General features: G+C 44.7%; 2 protein-coding genes and 3 long non-coding RNA genes across 11 annotated transcripts in view; 2 read left to right on the top strand and 3 right to left on the bottom strand.

Annotated features, from left to right (window-relative positions):
* LOC124337859 overlaps window positions 1-16,038 on the top strand; it is a 639,313-nt gene that overhangs the window by 41,524 nt on the left and 581,751 nt on the right. The gene's annotated exons all lie outside the window — the stretch shown is intronic.
* Window positions 1,183-7,616, top strand: LOC124333097 (guanylate cyclase soluble subunit beta-1-like). Its single transcript, XM_046788939.1, has 17 exons — window positions 1,183-1,590; window positions 1,719-1,767; window positions 1,852-1,876; window positions 1,970-2,070; window positions 2,155-2,273; window positions 2,354-2,387; window positions 2,465-2,583; window positions 2,653-2,818; window positions 2,905-3,062; window positions 3,323-3,505; window positions 3,712-3,794; window positions 3,894-4,064; window positions 4,148-4,264; window positions 4,331-4,451; window positions 5,208-5,345; window positions 7,083-7,240; window positions 7,313-7,616. Exons 1-17 carry the CDS (start codon window positions 1,198-1,200, stop codon window positions 7,461-7,463), a joined length of 2,286 nt encoding a protein of 761 aa, XP_046644895.1. The 5' UTR covers window positions 1,183-1,197; the 3' UTR covers window positions 7,464-7,616.
* Window positions 1,832-2,233, bottom strand: LOC124338147. The gene is made up of 3 exons (XR_006917677.1): window positions 2,143-2,233; window positions 1,940-2,077; window positions 1,832-1,861 (listed from the first exon to the last, which is right to left on the bottom strand). It is a non-coding gene; the product is annotated as an uncharacterized LOC124338147 (long non-coding RNA).
* Window positions 5,843-7,942, bottom strand: LOC124338183. The gene is made up of 2 exons (XR_006917689.1): window positions 7,814-7,942; window positions 5,843-6,614 (listed from the first exon to the last, which is right to left on the bottom strand). It is a non-coding gene; the product is annotated as an uncharacterized LOC124338183 (long non-coding RNA).
* On the bottom strand, window positions 8,694-16,016 carry LOC124334507. Of its 7 annotated transcripts, none has more exons than XM_046789059.1 (8): window positions 15,823-16,016; window positions 13,260-14,089; window positions 12,711-13,114; window positions 11,192-11,453; window positions 10,862-11,097; window positions 10,113-10,555; window positions 9,462-9,701; window positions 8,694-9,378 (listed from the first exon to the last, which is right to left on the bottom strand). In XM_046789059.1, exons 3-8 carry the CDS (start codon window positions 13,005-13,007, stop codon window positions 9,273-9,275), a joined length of 1,584 nt encoding a protein of 527 aa, XP_046645015.1. In that variant the 5' UTR covers window positions 13,008-13,114; window positions 13,260-14,089; window positions 15,823-16,016; the 3' UTR covers window positions 8,694-9,272. The 7 variants fall into 7 exon arrangements, with proteins under 7 accessions (XP_046645015.1, XP_046645014.1, XP_046645012.1 ...); XM_046789058.1 differs by having other exon boundaries at window positions 12,711-13,497; window positions 13,777-14,089; XM_046789056.1 differs by having other exon boundaries at window positions 12,711-14,089.

Genomic DNA, 16,038 nt, shown 5'->3' with positions numbered 1-16,038 from the left:
GAGGAGCGTGGTTTGAAACCTTGTAAATGTAGTCGAGTTGTATAATGTTGGTTGAGCTTGTTTTCCTGCTCGGCATCAGAATTGCCCAGGAGAGAGATTATCCTCAAGTACTCTAGTCTATACATACATTATCCGTGTTCGTCTACTATCCCGCTCTGCATAATGCACGGCTTTCTCTACACACAACTTTTTTCCCCCCAACGTCTTCAGCTCCTTTCGTCGAAGAAAATTGCACGGAATGCTCAATAATTCAAGGGACAGCTCTGAGCTATGGCAATAGCTTTTTGTCCGCTTTAATTCTAAGCTTAGATTTTTTTTTCTAATCTAATTTCTTTTTATCGTGAAAGGCCAGCAGTACTTTATTACGTTATTTTCATCGCCAATGGCCCAATATCTATTTTTTTTCTCCTTTCAATCCATCGTCAAGTCAATAAACCTGCGATGTAATAAGCCTGAATGCCGTTCCGGATGTCCGGTCTACGAGACAATATTGCGGGACCACTATGGATGGTTGACCTTTTTGCATTAGTGAGGTAAGGAACGACCAGCATATCATCAGGTTATAAATTTTCGTTCTGCATTACATCATTCTCTTCGAAATGAATAAAAATAGAATCCGGGAGGGGGGAGGATCGATGACACCGGAGATACAAAACAATCGGAGCGTAATAATTCTCGTCATTATAGATGTTTTGATGGAGCTTTGTATACGCTCTTTCATATTTTATTGATCATCACGATGGGAAAAGGAATTACATGGGAAAAAAAAAGAATCCCCCGTCTTGACATGATTGGACAGCCCGAATAGCGATCGGAATTCCGCCATCCGTGTGAAACAACGTCACAATTGTGGAATTATATAATACGCAAATGATTTCATTCCCATAGCCCGAAATGTCTGTCAAATAGGTGATTATTCTATTTTTTTTTTAAATATTATTTTGGTTCGTCACTCGTGTGTGTATGTGTCACTTTATCTGTCAAAGGCGTCGTGCGCACTTCTTCTCCACATCTCAAGTGCTGCCGGCCGGGCGCACTGCCTCTGCGAGCTGTGAGACCCAGCTCAAGTGTGACACGTTAGCTGCTGGCGTACGTGCAGAGTTTTCTAGCATCACGCGGGATTCCTTCCTACGACCCGAAAGGTGCTGGGTGGCTGCTGGATATCGACCGACCGACGAACATGCGCGCCGTCTATGAATGCAACAAAAACAGGACACTCACGTATACACACACACACACACGGAGGGGGGGGGGGCTGGGAAGGAAGATGGAGAAGAAGAAGAAGAAGAAGAAGGAAGCAAGCGCATAGACGACGAGCTATATGAGCGGGGCGAAATAGGAGGACCGAACCGAACGGCGGCGGCGGGTCTATGCAACTTGTACAGCTTCTCTCCGGCACAGAGTCGACCATCACACACAGTTCGCTGGTTGACTCGCTCTGCCATCATCTCCAAACGGAACGCTCCTGGCGTTCGTCCACTCTTATTTCGGCACTCACGCTCCCGTTTTTGTTTTGTTTTTTGTTTTTTTTGCTTCCGCCGATCAGCCCCAGTCTGTCCTCGTGTAGACGCGCTTGTAGTTGACACAATGGTAAGTTTTGATTGATTGACTGATTTCTTGGACGAACTAGTAATTCACTCATTGGCTCCACATCGTCACCCAGGGTGTTAAGAATTGTGTTTCCTCCTTTTAACTTTTGACATTTTCATTTTGATTAGTACGGATTCGTTAATTACGCGCTTGAACTTCTCGTCCTCGAGAATTACGGTACAATTCCACCAATTTCCTCTTTTTTTTCTTCTTCTTTGTGCTAATCATTTTCTCCGTCTTTTATTTCCATCATCTAATCAGGAAAGGATGTCTGGGAGCAAATCAAGTAGGAATCCATTACATGTTGATATTAACTTGTCAAAGATTTGATTTGATAAAGAAAACTTACCCATTTCTTATTGTCGTTGGGAAATGAAAGGAAAGAGGCCGAAGTCAACATGGAAGGGCATTTCCTCGTCCGGCAAATCTACGAGGATGAGGTGACTTATAACATCGTTGGAGCAGCAGAACGTGTCCTCAGTAAGTCCTGTCAGATAAAGAGCTCAGATTCAATTATCATAATAACAATAATTCGACGAAAATTCAACGAACACAAATGAGCAGAGGTGCCAGCCAATCTTCTGTTGGAGAAATTCGGCGAAAAGTTCCTCGATTTCTGTCAAGATTCCGGTTACGATCGAATTTTGCAAGTGCTGGGAGCCACGCCCCGTGATTTCCTACAGGTATTTCCTTTATTTCCATTTTTCTCTGGGTATAGTCTAATCCAATTAACGCGTCCCCTTTTCGTTCACGGACACTGTAGAATTTGGACGCCCTTCACGATCATCTGGCCACCAGTAAAAAAAACCAAAAACCAAAAATCCATAATTTCAATTATTGATTGCTGAAAATATTCTTTCTGAACGATTCACAGTTTATCCCGGAATGAAAGCGCCGTCTTTCCGCTGCACGGACGCACCTGACGGTTCACTCATTTTACATTATTACTCAGATCGTCCAGGTCTTGAATCGATCGTCATCGGCATCGTCAATGTACGACACAATCATTTGATTTGACTTTGAACAAGTGGACTTATCCGCGATTGTTTTATTAAATAAAAGGCCGTGGCTAAAAAGCTGCACAAAGTGGACGTCGACGTGAAATTGCTGCGCAGTTCGCAGGGCAGCAGCGGCCACGGTGAATTCCTCATCCAGGAGAAGAACAAGGTCAAAACCCAGGAGGACACGTCGTCTCATGATGTCGATCTGATGGGCTTCAGCTCCAGCGGTTCGTCCGTTTAAAAAAAAACCGTTGGTGGGGGGTGGTGCGATCGCCTCTTTTGATCACGATCTTTTTCCTTATCTTGGTTTCAGACCCGAAAATCTCGTCTCAACTCTTCTGCCGAGCTTTTCCGTTTCACGTCCTTTTCGATCGCAACTTGTCCATCAAGCAAGTGGGCGATTCCCTCAAGAGGATCCTGCCGGCAACCATCAATCGATCCGGCTGCAAGCTCACCGATATATTGCGCATGGTAAACGCACAGCAGCATCATATTATTTGTATTGGAAACGATCCGTCCGTATGTTAAAGTAGAGATCCCAATATTTAGATCCGTTTGAGAAACCCCTTATTGCCTCATCTGGTTGAAAACGATTCCTTTCGTTGGAAACACACGCAGGCAGACAAATGTCAACAACGTGATAGTCATATTCGATATGCTCCACTCAAATATCGCTTTTTATTTTAAATATTTCTGTCGTCCTGAGCTTCGATTTTGGGTGTGTCTGGCAGGTCCGTCCTCATATGGAGTTGAGCTTCGAGAATCTATTGGCCCACATCAACACGGTCTACATCCTCGTGACCAAGGAGAAGAAGAGCGATCAGTCGTCAGATAAGGCGGTTCCATCTTTGGCCACTTGGCGCCACCACGAAGACGGAACGGAGATCATTCAAGAAGCCAATCTCCGTCTCAAAGTAAATCAAACGGAAATCACCCCCCCCCCCCCCCAAAATCACACAGCAGCGACATTTGCGTCGCAGACACTCCCTTTTTCAGCAATCGCAAAGAGAGAAACCCAAATCGATCAAATGACGACATTTTCAATTCATCGGCCCTTAATTTTATTTTATTTTAAAAAAAACTGACATTTCTCTGTCTGTCTGTGTGATCATATTGACAGGGTGAGATGATCTATGTCCAGGAGAATGGACTAATGCTCTTCCTCGGATCGCCCAGCGTCCTCAATCTCGAAGATTTGACCAGGTAGAACGGCGAAATGAGCTAGCAGTGATCGATCGCCTTTCATCGATCTTTTTCTTTAGATACTGTAATACTCTCTATAACTGTATTATTGGATTGCAGACGCGGATTATATCTGTCTGACATACCCCTGCACGACGCCACCAGGGATTTGGTTCTCCTGTCCGAACAATTCGAAGCCGAATACAAATTGACTCGCGACCTGGAAATGTTGACTGACCAGTTGCAACAGACCAAAGTCGAATTGGAACGCGAGAAACAGAAAACAGACACGTACAGCAATCCCAAAAAACGAAACCAACGATTCATCATCGATCGAAATGATTGATTCATTTATTTCTTTTGGTTTTCTTCAGATTGCTGTACTCGGTGTTGCCTCCCTCGGTGGCCAACGAATTACGTCACGGCCGCCCAGTGGCTGCCCGTCGTTACGAAATGGTCACTCTCCTTTTTAGTGGCATCGTCGGGTTCAGGTATTCCAATCAAAGCGGTTCAACAACAATTTCGTGAATGCAAATGTCTGTCTCCATTTGAATTAGCGACTTGTGCGCTCGCAATTCCGACGCCAGCGGAGTCATGAAAGTCGTGCGGATGCTCAACGTCCTCTACACGACGTTCGACGTCTTGACCGACCCGAGGAAAAATCCAAACATCTACAAGGTAAAAAAATATCCGTCACAATTTATAGCGACGATCCGCAATTTTTAAAGAAATGGAAAAGAAAAATGAGAAAAGTCGGTCGGAGAAATCCATACATGAGGGTGACATCTATGTTGAGTGGATGGAACCGGCAACGGGTGACGTAACCAGCAATGAAACCCCCCAAGAAATAAATACGTCACGAAAGGAACACATATTTTGCAACGGGTTTTCGGATGCCAATATTCTTTTGCCAACGGGATAAACAAGTCAAGAACGAAAAGCGCTGGCGACGGCGACGTACTATATTGTCGCGACACGGAGCTGGCAAAGACATTTGTTTGACGTGCGTCCGTGTCCAAAAATAATAATATCCTCTTTCATAAAAAGTTTCTTTTATGGGCAGCGGGCGAAGCGTGAGGCTGGCATCCTGATGGCTATCTTTGGCGCGAGATGGGCCAGCACATCGTGACGAATCGCGTCGTGTCTCATATCCTGCTGCGTGCAAAAAGTAACAACGGGCCAGTCGCTTCTCTTTTGATTTGCTGGGAGGGTTATAGATAGGGCCCATTGTCTAAGACACTTTTTCCCCTTGTGCAAAAATGATCGGCAGGACAAGAGCAACAACAACAACAAAAAAAGGCGACATGTTTGCTCGACTGACACAGCGTTCACGATAATTTACAATAGCCGGACAGTCTTTTTGACTGCCGTATCCAATAAAACAATAAGAATTTGGCTGATAATCTTTGGTGATTGTTTTCGTTTTCGTGACAGGTGGAGACAGTCGGTGATAAATACATGGCCGTCAGCGGCTTGCCAGAGCCGTGCCAAGAACAGGCTCTCTGCATCGCCCGGCTTGCCCTCGACATGATGGACCTGTCGATGGACGTCTCCGTCGATGGCATCTCTGTGGTAAGAAATGAACAGTAATCAAAGCCCACAACGGTTATTGAATCATTTATTCAGACTTCATCTTTTTTAAAAAATTTCCTGGGCCTTTTTTTTCTCCATTTCGTGTGGTCGGTCTATGTTATTATTATTTATTTATTTTTTTTTAGAATTATAAGGTCAAAGTCCATCTGTCAAAACGTATAAGGCTCAAACTTCACCCCGCCCTTTCTCCTGTCGCCCAAGCTATGCCCTTCGATTCCAATTTAAATTCGAATATTTAAGAATGATAGATGATGATATAGAAATTTGCCGGTCGAGTCCTTTCTCTCTCTCTTTTCTACGGCTACGACGAATGATGCGTGAGATAAGATCGAATTTGACGAAAAGCAAGAGAACTGGTCGAATCACCTTGATAATTCTAACTATGACCAGCAACGGCTACCCTGCTGTCGTCTAGAATCCATTTACAGCTGCGGTTTCAATGACACATCGCTGGAACGTTTTCTCATTTCTATAACTTATATGATAATATGTATCTTTTATTCTTGGATTTGATTTGGTTCGACTTATTAACAGAGCTTTCTGGTTTTCGATTGCACCACTAGCTTCGACAGGGTGTGGCGTCCTGGCTTATTACCCGAGTCCTGGCCAGGAATTGTCGTGTCCCAATTTATTCAGATTATTACGGGGGGGGGGGGGGATTTCCAAACGTAAAAAGAAAACATTTGGGCATACAAATAATATGACGACGACTTATTCAAATTCATCCGAGAAAAAAGGGAAATCACACGCCAACCTTTCCTTTTGTCGTCCCAAAAGAGAAGGAGCTCAAGAAGAAACTCGACATGGAATCCAAGAAAGGGTTGTTTTTGAGGACTCGCTTTTGTTCTCTTCTTAAAATTCCGTCGGAATCCGGATGAAAGTTTTCTTTCAAACAAGAGGCTTTTCTCTGTTTCTCCGAGTTTAGTATTTTTTTTTGTCTACCCCCAAGTTTTATCCGAGAGTCCCATAAGTCGTTAGCTGCTGTTGAGCCTCCCTTCCAACTGCCGATGGATTGAGATACCGAGCTAGGCAAAAGACGAGCCTCCTGTTCTTCTTCTTCTTTATAATGCCCAAGAATAGACTACTAACTCGTGGACTATAGAGACGAACCAGAGAGAGAGAGAGAAAGAGAGAGAGTAATATAGGACGTTGTTATATGTTTAAGTTTCTCAAGTTACCATATAGCAGCAGCCACTTTATTCTTCCTTCATTTTCTTTCTGTGTGGGTCTGTGTGTCTCCAGAAGATTCTTATCTCGAAACAGTCGGGACAGCACAAGCGGGCGGAACGGGAACAAGAAAAAAAAAAAGAAAAGTTTAGACAAGATAAAGAAGAGAAGAAGAAAAAAGGAAAGAAAACCTTAAAACAGTATCTCAACCCCTTTTAGACATATACACAACAACCCCCCTTCGTTCTAAAGAAAACAAAAATGGTGTGTGTGTGGCTGCTCAGTGCATATTATAGGCCTATAAAAAATGGAAAACCCCAAAAGAGAGAGACTCTGTTTGTGTTGTATCAGATTGATGGAGAAGAAAAACTAACTTGAAAACAAGTGGATGTGTCTAACCCACAAAAAATATACCACACTAGTGTGGTGTAAGTTCTTATAAGCATTTTTAACTGGCTCTTAAGGGACTGGTAAAACGATCATGTCCCTCCTCATCTGATGCTTTTTAATTCCAGCTAATGAATTTATTTATTTTCGTCGACACAACAGCAAATTACCATCGGAATCCACTGCGGTGAAGTCATGACGGGAGTCATCGGGCAGCGAATGCCCCGCTATTGCCTTTTCGGCAACACGGTCAACCTGACGAGCCGGACGGAAACGACCGGCACTCCCGGCCGAATCAACGTCTCCCACGACGCTTACCAGTGCGTACCGTGTAGATTGACGCATTTCATTTTCATTATAGGGGAAGGTCAAAACTTTCTCATTTCTCTCAGGTTGTTACAAGAGCCGGCCAATCGTGACCCGCAATTCCATTTCGCTTATCGCGGCCCGGTCGTCATGAAAGGCAAAGCCGAGCCGATGAAAGTCTACTACCTGAACAGAGCGTCAGATTCCAAAGCGGTCAGCAGCACTACTCTCGACTGACGAGCATCGGCTGTTATACGTATTATATATTTAAAGTTTCATTGTTTTCTCCGTTTCACTACGCCATGTCTAACTGTTATATTTACTGTCGCGTATATTCATCATTTAATAACTAAACGAAATCCAACTAAATCTCTTCGCTTTGTGTAAATACAACCATGCGGACGTGTAAGAAAAAATCCAATCAGACATATTACGAGGAGGTGCCGGAGTGGTGGCAGGAACCCTTTACTTACTGCGTCAACAAAAACATCTGCGTAGCTAAGGAATAATCGTATTCCGTAACGATTTACAATCAAGTACGCCACCAAATAGTCCAAAGGACGAATAGAGATATACATTTGTCCTACCTTTAAAAAATACAGCAGTGCATCCATCTAGAAGTGCTCTATCCGCAGAAAAGTTGAATGATAATGTTACGAAAATCTAACGACATCGTTAGTTTATCGAATCAAACGGGATGCTGTTTATTATCTAACTAAAAAATTTAAAAAAATGGGTTACAAAAAAGTATTAGAAACAATAAGCAAAATCAGACAGTGTGTAAACTATAATTGGTAATAAAGAAGAGAATATTCATGGTTTACATGTTCACATGTTACATTACACTGCATTTCTGCAAGTCATGCAGACATCATTAAAATATCTAGCAGGTCACAGGATAATAAAAGTAACGAAAATTATTACCTGAGCGATGATAGTGAAACTGTTATTGATAACATGTCAATACCAAGTAAAACTGGCATATCTTAAGCTTACGCTGGCTGGTTCAGACCTCACACCTGCACAAAAGAAAAAGGTTATGTAGTGCACACAAACTGCATTGACAGGGGGCAACATGAAACATGTTAGTCAGGGACTAACATTTCATAAATTCAGAACAGGTTTCTCTTCTATTTAAGCTCCCATAATCATTCTATAATTGGTATGGTATTCTTAGTTTTATTTACCTGCTAAACAGCATGGAATGTGTTTTCTTTAGTAATCTTACACTTCGTCTCTTTTTCGAAATTGCAAACAAAACCAAAAGCAGACGACACTAATCTTCCAATTGGTCAAACTTAAGAAATCGATAGAAAAAACCATTAAAAATCGACTCTCAATTCAAAATCCATACCTTTCAAAAACGATTAAAGCGGTTTTCTCATCCGCACTCGACATCCGCTTAACGGATCGGGGATTATTTTAGTTAAGAGGGAATTTAATTTCCACGTTATTAAGACGATTGTCTCGTTATTCAATTCGTTGTATTGTTTTTTGTTTTCAATTTGGCGGCCAATATTATTATTCATTACTATTTATAATACACAACAATTTCACTCTGTCTTTCTTTCTTCTACACAATCCAGTCACACACTTGTGGCACACAATCACACAACATTCTTCGACGTATCCTCATGCGATTTCCGTGTTTCCTGCGTGGCTGATTTCATTGGTCGTCGTCGTCGTTTTGTTTTGTTTAGGTCGGAATATTATGGGAAGAGTTAATAATTAGAAGCGGAGCTGTCAAAATATGTACCGGGAAAGGGGGGTGGGGGTGATTGTATGGGACGGAAACGAATTAACACAAGGCCGCGGTTATTACACGAGGAGCGTCTGATATTTCCTTTTTTTTTCTTCTTCATCTCTCGAATGCTGGGGGGGAATTGTTGCTTGTAGGAAGCGGATGATCGACTCGTTATTGTGATATGATTTTTGAAAGTCTAAAAATCGATACAAATCATAACGGCGGACGACGGAATAAGTGTCGAAACATTATGAAGGTAATGTGTAAAGGCGAAACAATTTGGGGGAAATTTCGGAATCAAATCAACTCCTCGGCCGCAGTTCGTGGCGTCGCGGGCAGCGGCCGGTCAACGTCACGTAACGGCCGTAGCTGCACTCGGGAGTCCCGCACTTTTTCTCGACGATGCACCTGGTAGGATAAAGCGCAACAAGATTGAACAAAGCGTTTCACAATTTAAAAAAAAAAAAAAAAAAAAACGGGAGAAATCTCACCCCCGGTCACGCGGCGAAAAAGTTTCCAGCCCGCGTTTCAAACGGCCGCACAGGTTCTGATGATGATGGTGGCGTGCGGTGGCGGGATTGGCCGCTCTTATCCCGCCGTGGTGGTGTCTGCTGCGTCCGAAATCGTAATCGTGACACTGGCACAAACCGCAGGCCGATCTCTTCCGGCTGCTGGCGACCGGCGTGAATCCCGAAGGGCAACGACATTTGCTCAAGTTGCTGCTGCTGCTGCTGTGTCAAAGAGGACGATTGATTGTAATCAATGAAGTAATTGGAATAATTTCTAGCTCAATCGAAAAAAGGAAAAAAAGTAAACGTTGGCGTTGCCATGTCGACGCCAGTTAACCAATGGCAACCCCCTCGCGCAGTGAAAAGAGTCAAAAGATCAAAAAGAATCTGTCAAGAGTTTGTCTGTTTCTTGTAACCCGGAAAAAAAATATTGTGAGTTTTGAATTTTTTGAAGAAGAAGTTGAGCAGATGCCCGGATAGCAGGTCCTTTTGCATGTCTACATCAGCTGGCGCAACTAGGACCCGATACTAAACGATTTCAACATGTCAGCAGGATCGTCAGATAGATTATATCGGGGCGGAAGAATCAGTCGACAGTGAAATGAAGGGAATGATTGATGCTCGCATTTTTACTTGGAGGAGTTGGAGCCGGGCAAAGGGCCGCCAAATCGTCGCTTGGCTCCTGCCGAATCTTCTTCTTCGTCTTCTTCGTTACGCGCGTGGAATAATAAAGCGGGATCGGGCGAATAAGCCGTGGCAACCCGACCCAGTTGCAGAGACGACGGCGGCGGCGGCGGGTCGTCATGGCGACGGCCTTTCTTCGTCTTGCTGCTCTTGCCGACGTTCTCATGGTGACGACTCGATTTGCCTTCGTCGCTGTTGTTGCTCTCGTCGTGATTATACAAAAGAGTAGTCGGAGACGACAGCCGACTCTTGCGGATGACCGGATCGCTGATGTACGGCTCCGTCCGCGGCATCAGGTCGCTGTTGCGGCCGACGCATTCGCAGGCCGTGTGGTTCTCGAACGATAGCCGAGTCACGGTCCTCTTGGTCTCCGATCCAGTCATCGTCAACACCTGAATGATTCATTCGCCAGTCGTTAAAAAAATAAAAGGTTTCAACATTTAACTTAATTATCTCATAAACGAAGGGGAAGGAAATCAGTTTGGGCAATCGTGGGACAGAAAAAACAACTCAAAGAATTTGGGTCCCAGACAGAACAGACGGGCAGACATGTGAGCGATACCAGACTGGCTGCGGAGCAAAAAAAAAAGAGCGGAGTCTGTATCGTCACCAAAGATCTCGATGACGGCCAACAAAGTCCCCCCACTTCGTTTTGGGAAATGGTTTTGGACACGGAAGAATAAAATGAATGGACTTACGAAAAATGGCAGCGAGACGGACTCGATGTGCGAGGCGGAGCAGATTTTCGAGTCGTCGGTGCAGCATCCAGTTTCGTCGGAGCAGCGGTGGAGCCAAGTGCAGGCCGGCAGGTAGCGGACGTTGGGAGCGGCCTCGTGCTGCTGGCGCACGTAAATCAACCGCAAGGCTGGAGTGGAGCAGCCGGCGCTGGCCATCCGCTGGATGTGTTTCTTCACCTCAACCGCTTCCTCTTCTGCTAATCATCACATCCGTTACGCCATTAACAAACAAAATATTAAAACAAATTGGAAACAAAATTGGAAAGAGCAAAACAAAAACGGCCGACTGACTTTCATCTCGGAAAATGTTGTCCGTCTTCTTGTTGTACTGGTAGTGCCCTTGGTTGTTGAGTTGTTGTTCTTCCTCTTCCTCCTTTTGCTGTTGCATCACCGTCTTCACCTTCCGGCTTTTGATCTTCCTGGCCTTGAGTCTTTCCTTGGCTTCGCTGATCGTCAACGTGACTTTGCCGCCCGTCGATTCCATTCCGGCATCCGCATTCCGGCCAACCGCGCTGGGACCGACGGTCGTCACTCTCTCATCTCCGTCCACTACCTGCGAGAGCGCCATAGAAATATTGATTTAAGATTGACTATATAGTGAACATTAAATACATTCGTTGAATTCGTTCACACGCCAGTGAATGGAAATAAAAAAGGAAAAAGAAAAAAACCTTTTCCATTCACAAAGAGGATAGCGACGTGACCGTTTGATATTTATTGCGATTCCTCCCCCCAGGACCTTTTTTGTCGGCTGTCGCATTCAAAAAACTAAAAATTCCCTTTACCGATAAAAAGTGTCTATGCATTGGGACGAAAAGGGTCATCCTAGTAAATCTAATTCAATCGCCTGTGTAAAAACCGTTTAGTTTACGAGGCCACAGCAGGAGCAACGAGAAATAATAATCATTTCAACTTTCTTCTTCAACGGAATCGCCCGTTTCAAGTGGATTCACTCACATGGCAAAGTCTGCAGGTCAATAATGTCGCTGATTTTGACATTGTCCCGCTCCTGATTTACGACCGGAAACATTAATCCACGTGTATATAGTAGTACACCCTTTTTTTCTATTTCTAGATTTTGCGTTGAACCCCCGTGATGGACTTATGGACGTACTAATGGGCGGTGGTCAACTCTCGGGGCGGAGTGTTTTCTCAACCCCCCTTTCAATCCCAGACGTTTCTTTAAACTTGTCCAACAATTCCAGAGTTAAATCTCTTCAATGGAGACACTGGGGGGCGCTCAGAGAGCAGTCAATCAAAGAAATGAAAAGATCCATCCATCCCAAAAGGCAATATAAAAAAGAAATGAAAGAAGAAGAAAAACGGAACTAAAAATAGATGCTGGAGAGAAGGGGGGCGGTCACTTTCTTGTTTTGTTTGTCGTTTTCTGGCTGACTGCTGGGAAATAATGTCCAAAGTGAATAGCAACCGGCATTTGTCGACTGTACACACACACAGGACAGGGTAGAAAGAGAGAGAAAAAAAAGGTCAACAACGGGGGGTGTGTGTGTATCTGAAATGCGCCTAACTGGTGTCCCCAGAGTGAGCGTGTGTGGCCTCACCTGATTTCACTTGAAATAAAAAGAAAAAATCCAGCACATTCCTCAACTTGTATATATATTTCCCCCCTCAATAGATATATATTCCCCAATCTGGGATGTGCGCGCTTTTGTTTTATGCCTTTACGACGATTGTCCCAAAAAGTCGCCCCCAACGGATGCCATTGGCATTGAGAATTCAATTGTTTCTGTGCTTCTTATTCTTTTGCCCCTTGTTCTAGTGTGTGTGTTATGTTGGCCGCGCTACGTACCTCTTCCAGGGATTCGTCAGTAGTCGACGGATCGGTCCAAGTGGATGTCGCTGTGCTGCTGGACGGACGGGCCGAGGAGGTCGTGACCTTTGCGCTGCTGCTGCTGCTGCTGCTGAAATTGTTGCTATTCCGCCGGTTGCTCTGGTCGAGCCGCTGGAGCCAAATGCGCTGGAAGTGCGGAAGGCGGCTCAGATCTTTGAGCGACTCCTCGGAGAAGGCGGCCGCCGACAGCAGGAATTGCCCAGGTAAAAGCAACAACAACAACAACACCGTCGTCGTCGTTGTTGCGCTCCTCATTTTCTTGGAGATACGCGCTGGTTCTTCTCTCGGCCGATTGGGAAAAAAAAAAAACGGAACGAACGGCACTTGCGCGATACGAGAACAACGATAAGAGCGAACGGCACCTTGTCCAGACACAAACAACACAAACAAGCAGATTATATAAAAACAACACGAAAAATAAAACCAGTCGTCGTCGCCCAGCCAACAGAAAAAATAACAACGTCAGGACAGGACAACGTCTTCTTTCAAACTGATTGACCTTCTTACAGCATTGCCACTAGAAAAAGCCAAACTGCCCTTCTCTTCTTCGTCTTCTTCTTCTTCTTCTTTCATGAGTGGCTGCTGCTGCTGAGGCTGTGGGTGCCGCATCGAGTGGTGGTGGTGGTGGTCGAGCCCCGGGTCGGGAGGTCGTTCCCTGCTGGCCGGCCCACACTGTTTCTCTTCTTGTTTGTCTGAGATGTGCGTATTATTATTGGGGGCCGCGCCGCTTCTACTTATATCGCCCCTTCCATTCAGAAAGAAAAAGAAGAAGAAGAAGAGAGTTATGTGGACAACTGTACAGGGGGGGCCAGCATTAATTTTCAAATATAAGAAAAAAAAAGGTCGGGCAGTCAAAATGTTATCCTACACCATCGTCGGGTCGATTTCAAAGTGTTGCAACAAAATTTATCGGTCGGGCGATTCGCGGAAAATGGCGAAACTCTCTCCCGACTGGCCATTGCCAATAACTCTCTGGTGATGGCGGCGCGTTGGCTTCTCATACTCGGCATTCCCGTCTATCTACCTGGGGCCGCTGGCCAAGCATCGCAGGTGAACCGCTGGGTTGGCGCTGGGCTATCTCGACTTTCAATCAGAAGAAGAAGACAGCTAGGGGAAGACTCCCCGCGATCACTTGCACAAGAGCCACAGAACAACACACAGACGACGGGGAAAAAAAAGAAAAAAGAAAAAGTTCGGCACTCGATCGCCGTTTTCTTGGCTTATGGTGGCGACGGCGGCGGCAGGATCCTTTACTCTGACGGTGGTCTGCGCCGAAGGTTATATAAACAGCACACAAGACAGACACAGACGACACAGCAGACGCTGTGCCTGGCTATCTGTAGCTACAAAAAGGAAAATAAAAGAAAGAAAGAAAGTCATCATCGTGTGTGTCACAGCTCGGCCGCATGAGTTATTATCTATTGGCCTTTCTATATCTTTTCTCTTCCCGTCTAGAAATTCCGACGGACACCTTCCCAAGGACACCGGCGATCGACAAACCAAAATCGAAAACGGACCCAAAACGCGCGATATTTGAACGTTATTCCCTCCTGGCTGCGCTGTTGGATGGTTGGATGATGATTTATTTCCAACGAGGATTTCACGCCTGGCGATCATCATCAACTGGGGATGGGATTGGGAAACCTTCCTTGTTTTTCCCTCCTTTGAGTTCATTCTTATCGCTCCATCATCTCCTGAGCCACTAATTGGGTGGAGTTGCGGTGGACAGACGACATGACGCCACCAGAAAAAAAAACAAATCCCCCCCGCCTTTTTACATTCACTTATAAGCAACTGGATAAGAAGAGGGGGGACAAAAAAAAAAACTTATCGCCCATTCACTCGGCTTGATCTCCCTATTTTTCTTTCTATATTTGTGTTATATAACATTCAGTCGCATCCCCCCCCCCTTGTATAAATAGCTCTTGTCCCCTTGATGGATGTAGACAAACTTCTTGATATGGGCGACATATTTTTCGTCTTTGGCTGGGAAAATTGAAATATCTCAGTCTGTAATTAGTCTAGAGTGAAAGGCACAGCCACTCTCTAGCCAAATGTATAAACAGCCTGTAATAGATAGCCGCAGTTCCATGAGAGGGGAGAGAAAAAAAAAACAGCACTCAACATATAGGATACATCTGTGACTTATTGAGTATCCATCATCTCATTTCTCTTCTCCCCTACCATTTCGACTGATCCAGGATATAGTAGACTAGGCAATTCAATAGAGAGATAGAGAGAGAGAGAGACTATAAAAGGACGTCAAAGGAAAAACCCCAAAAAAGAATCGATTCTGCGCTGTTTTTAATAGGAGCAGCAACGCCGGGATGATGGATCACCTGTAGGGCTCCCGCTCTCTTTTATGTATCCCAGCGCACGTCCATATTAATTAGATATACCTTATAGTCCCTCTACTGTATATAACTCTTCATCTACAACAAACACCAACCAATCAATCATCCCCCCTCCAGCTCCAGCTCCCAAGGCTTTTGTGAGATTCTTTCGTTCCGGGAAAGGCTGTGTCTCTATAAGGCAGAGATTGAGCTGCCTAATGTTTACCGACTGAAATCACCGACCGACCAGAAACAGCAGGGGGATTCATCCTCCAGCCTCACGCCCGATTGGACCCGTGGGGGGCCGGGATGGAAGGCGGGAGCAACGACACAATTGAGCAGCAGCAGCCACCGTGTCGATCGAGTGTCACAACTTTTTTTCCCTTCCGTACGAGGAGGTGCCGGCGTGGCTGGTCCTAAAATTTCTAGCTGCACTTTGCTTTAAAGTGTTCAAAGTTAAAATATTTTTGAATTCGATTGTTTAACCCACAGACAAAGCTGTGAGGTACAAAATTGGGCCTGATTTGCAGTCGTCTACACTGAGTTATTAAATTTTCAATTTTAAGTTTCCCATTTCGATTGATTATTTAATGAGCCCTTTTACTGGGTCAACGAAAATGGCAAGAGAAAACAGTTCCATTAAACCGCCTAGCTCAGGAACAATCGTACTCCGCAACGATTTATAATCAACGCCTAGAAACAGCCAAAAAGGAGGAATAGAAATAAATTTTTCCTACCGTTAAGCCTAGGAAATACGGCCAGGTATCCGCAAATGCCCTATCCACAGAATAGTTAAATACTCCAGGCAGTATAGGAAAAAAAAGGCGTCCGGCGTTCTCGTGAGTTCCACGAAGAATTTACAGAAAGGGAAAGAAGAGATAGGTTACTCGGCAGGCATTGTTGGTTTCTCCAATCAAGAGGGATGCTGTTTATCTAAAAAAAAAAGATAAAAA

Source organism: Daphnia pulicaria, chromosome 1, assembly GCF_021234035.1.
Source record: "Daphnia pulicaria isolate SC F1-1A chromosome 1, SC_F0-13Bv2, whole genome shotgun sequence".
NCBI lineage: Eukaryota > Metazoa > Arthropoda > Branchiopoda > Diplostraca > Daphniidae > Daphnia > Daphnia pulicaria.
This window is presented reverse-complemented; position numbering and strand designations above follow the sequence as displayed.

Bases quoted from the DNA above. Each gene is read 5' to 3' on its own strand.
- LOC124334507 (XM_046789056.1), bottom strand. From the start codon at position 13,007: ATGAGGAGCGCAACAACGACGACGACGGTGTTGTTGTTGTTGTTGCTT. The intron at 11,098-11,191 runs GTCAGTCGGCCG...TGTGATGATTAG, and splicing joins CAACATTTTCCGAGATGAAA to CAGAAGAGGAAGCGGTTGAG. The intron at 9,702-10,112 runs GTAAAAATGCGA...TCTTTGACACAG, and splicing joins CCCGGCTCCAACTCCTCCAA to CAGCAGCAGCAGCAACTTGA.
- LOC124333097 (XM_046788939.1), top strand. From the start codon at position 1,198: ATGCAACAAAAACAGGACACTCACGTATACACACACACACACACGGAG. The intron at 1,768-1,851 runs GTACAATTCCAC...TCATCTAATCAG, and splicing joins TCTCGTCCTCGAGAATTACG to GAAAGGATGTCTGGGAGCAA. The intron at 4,452-5,207 runs GTAAAAAAATAT...TTTTCGTGACAG, and splicing joins AAAATCCAAACATCTACAAG to GTGGAGACAGTCGGTGATAA.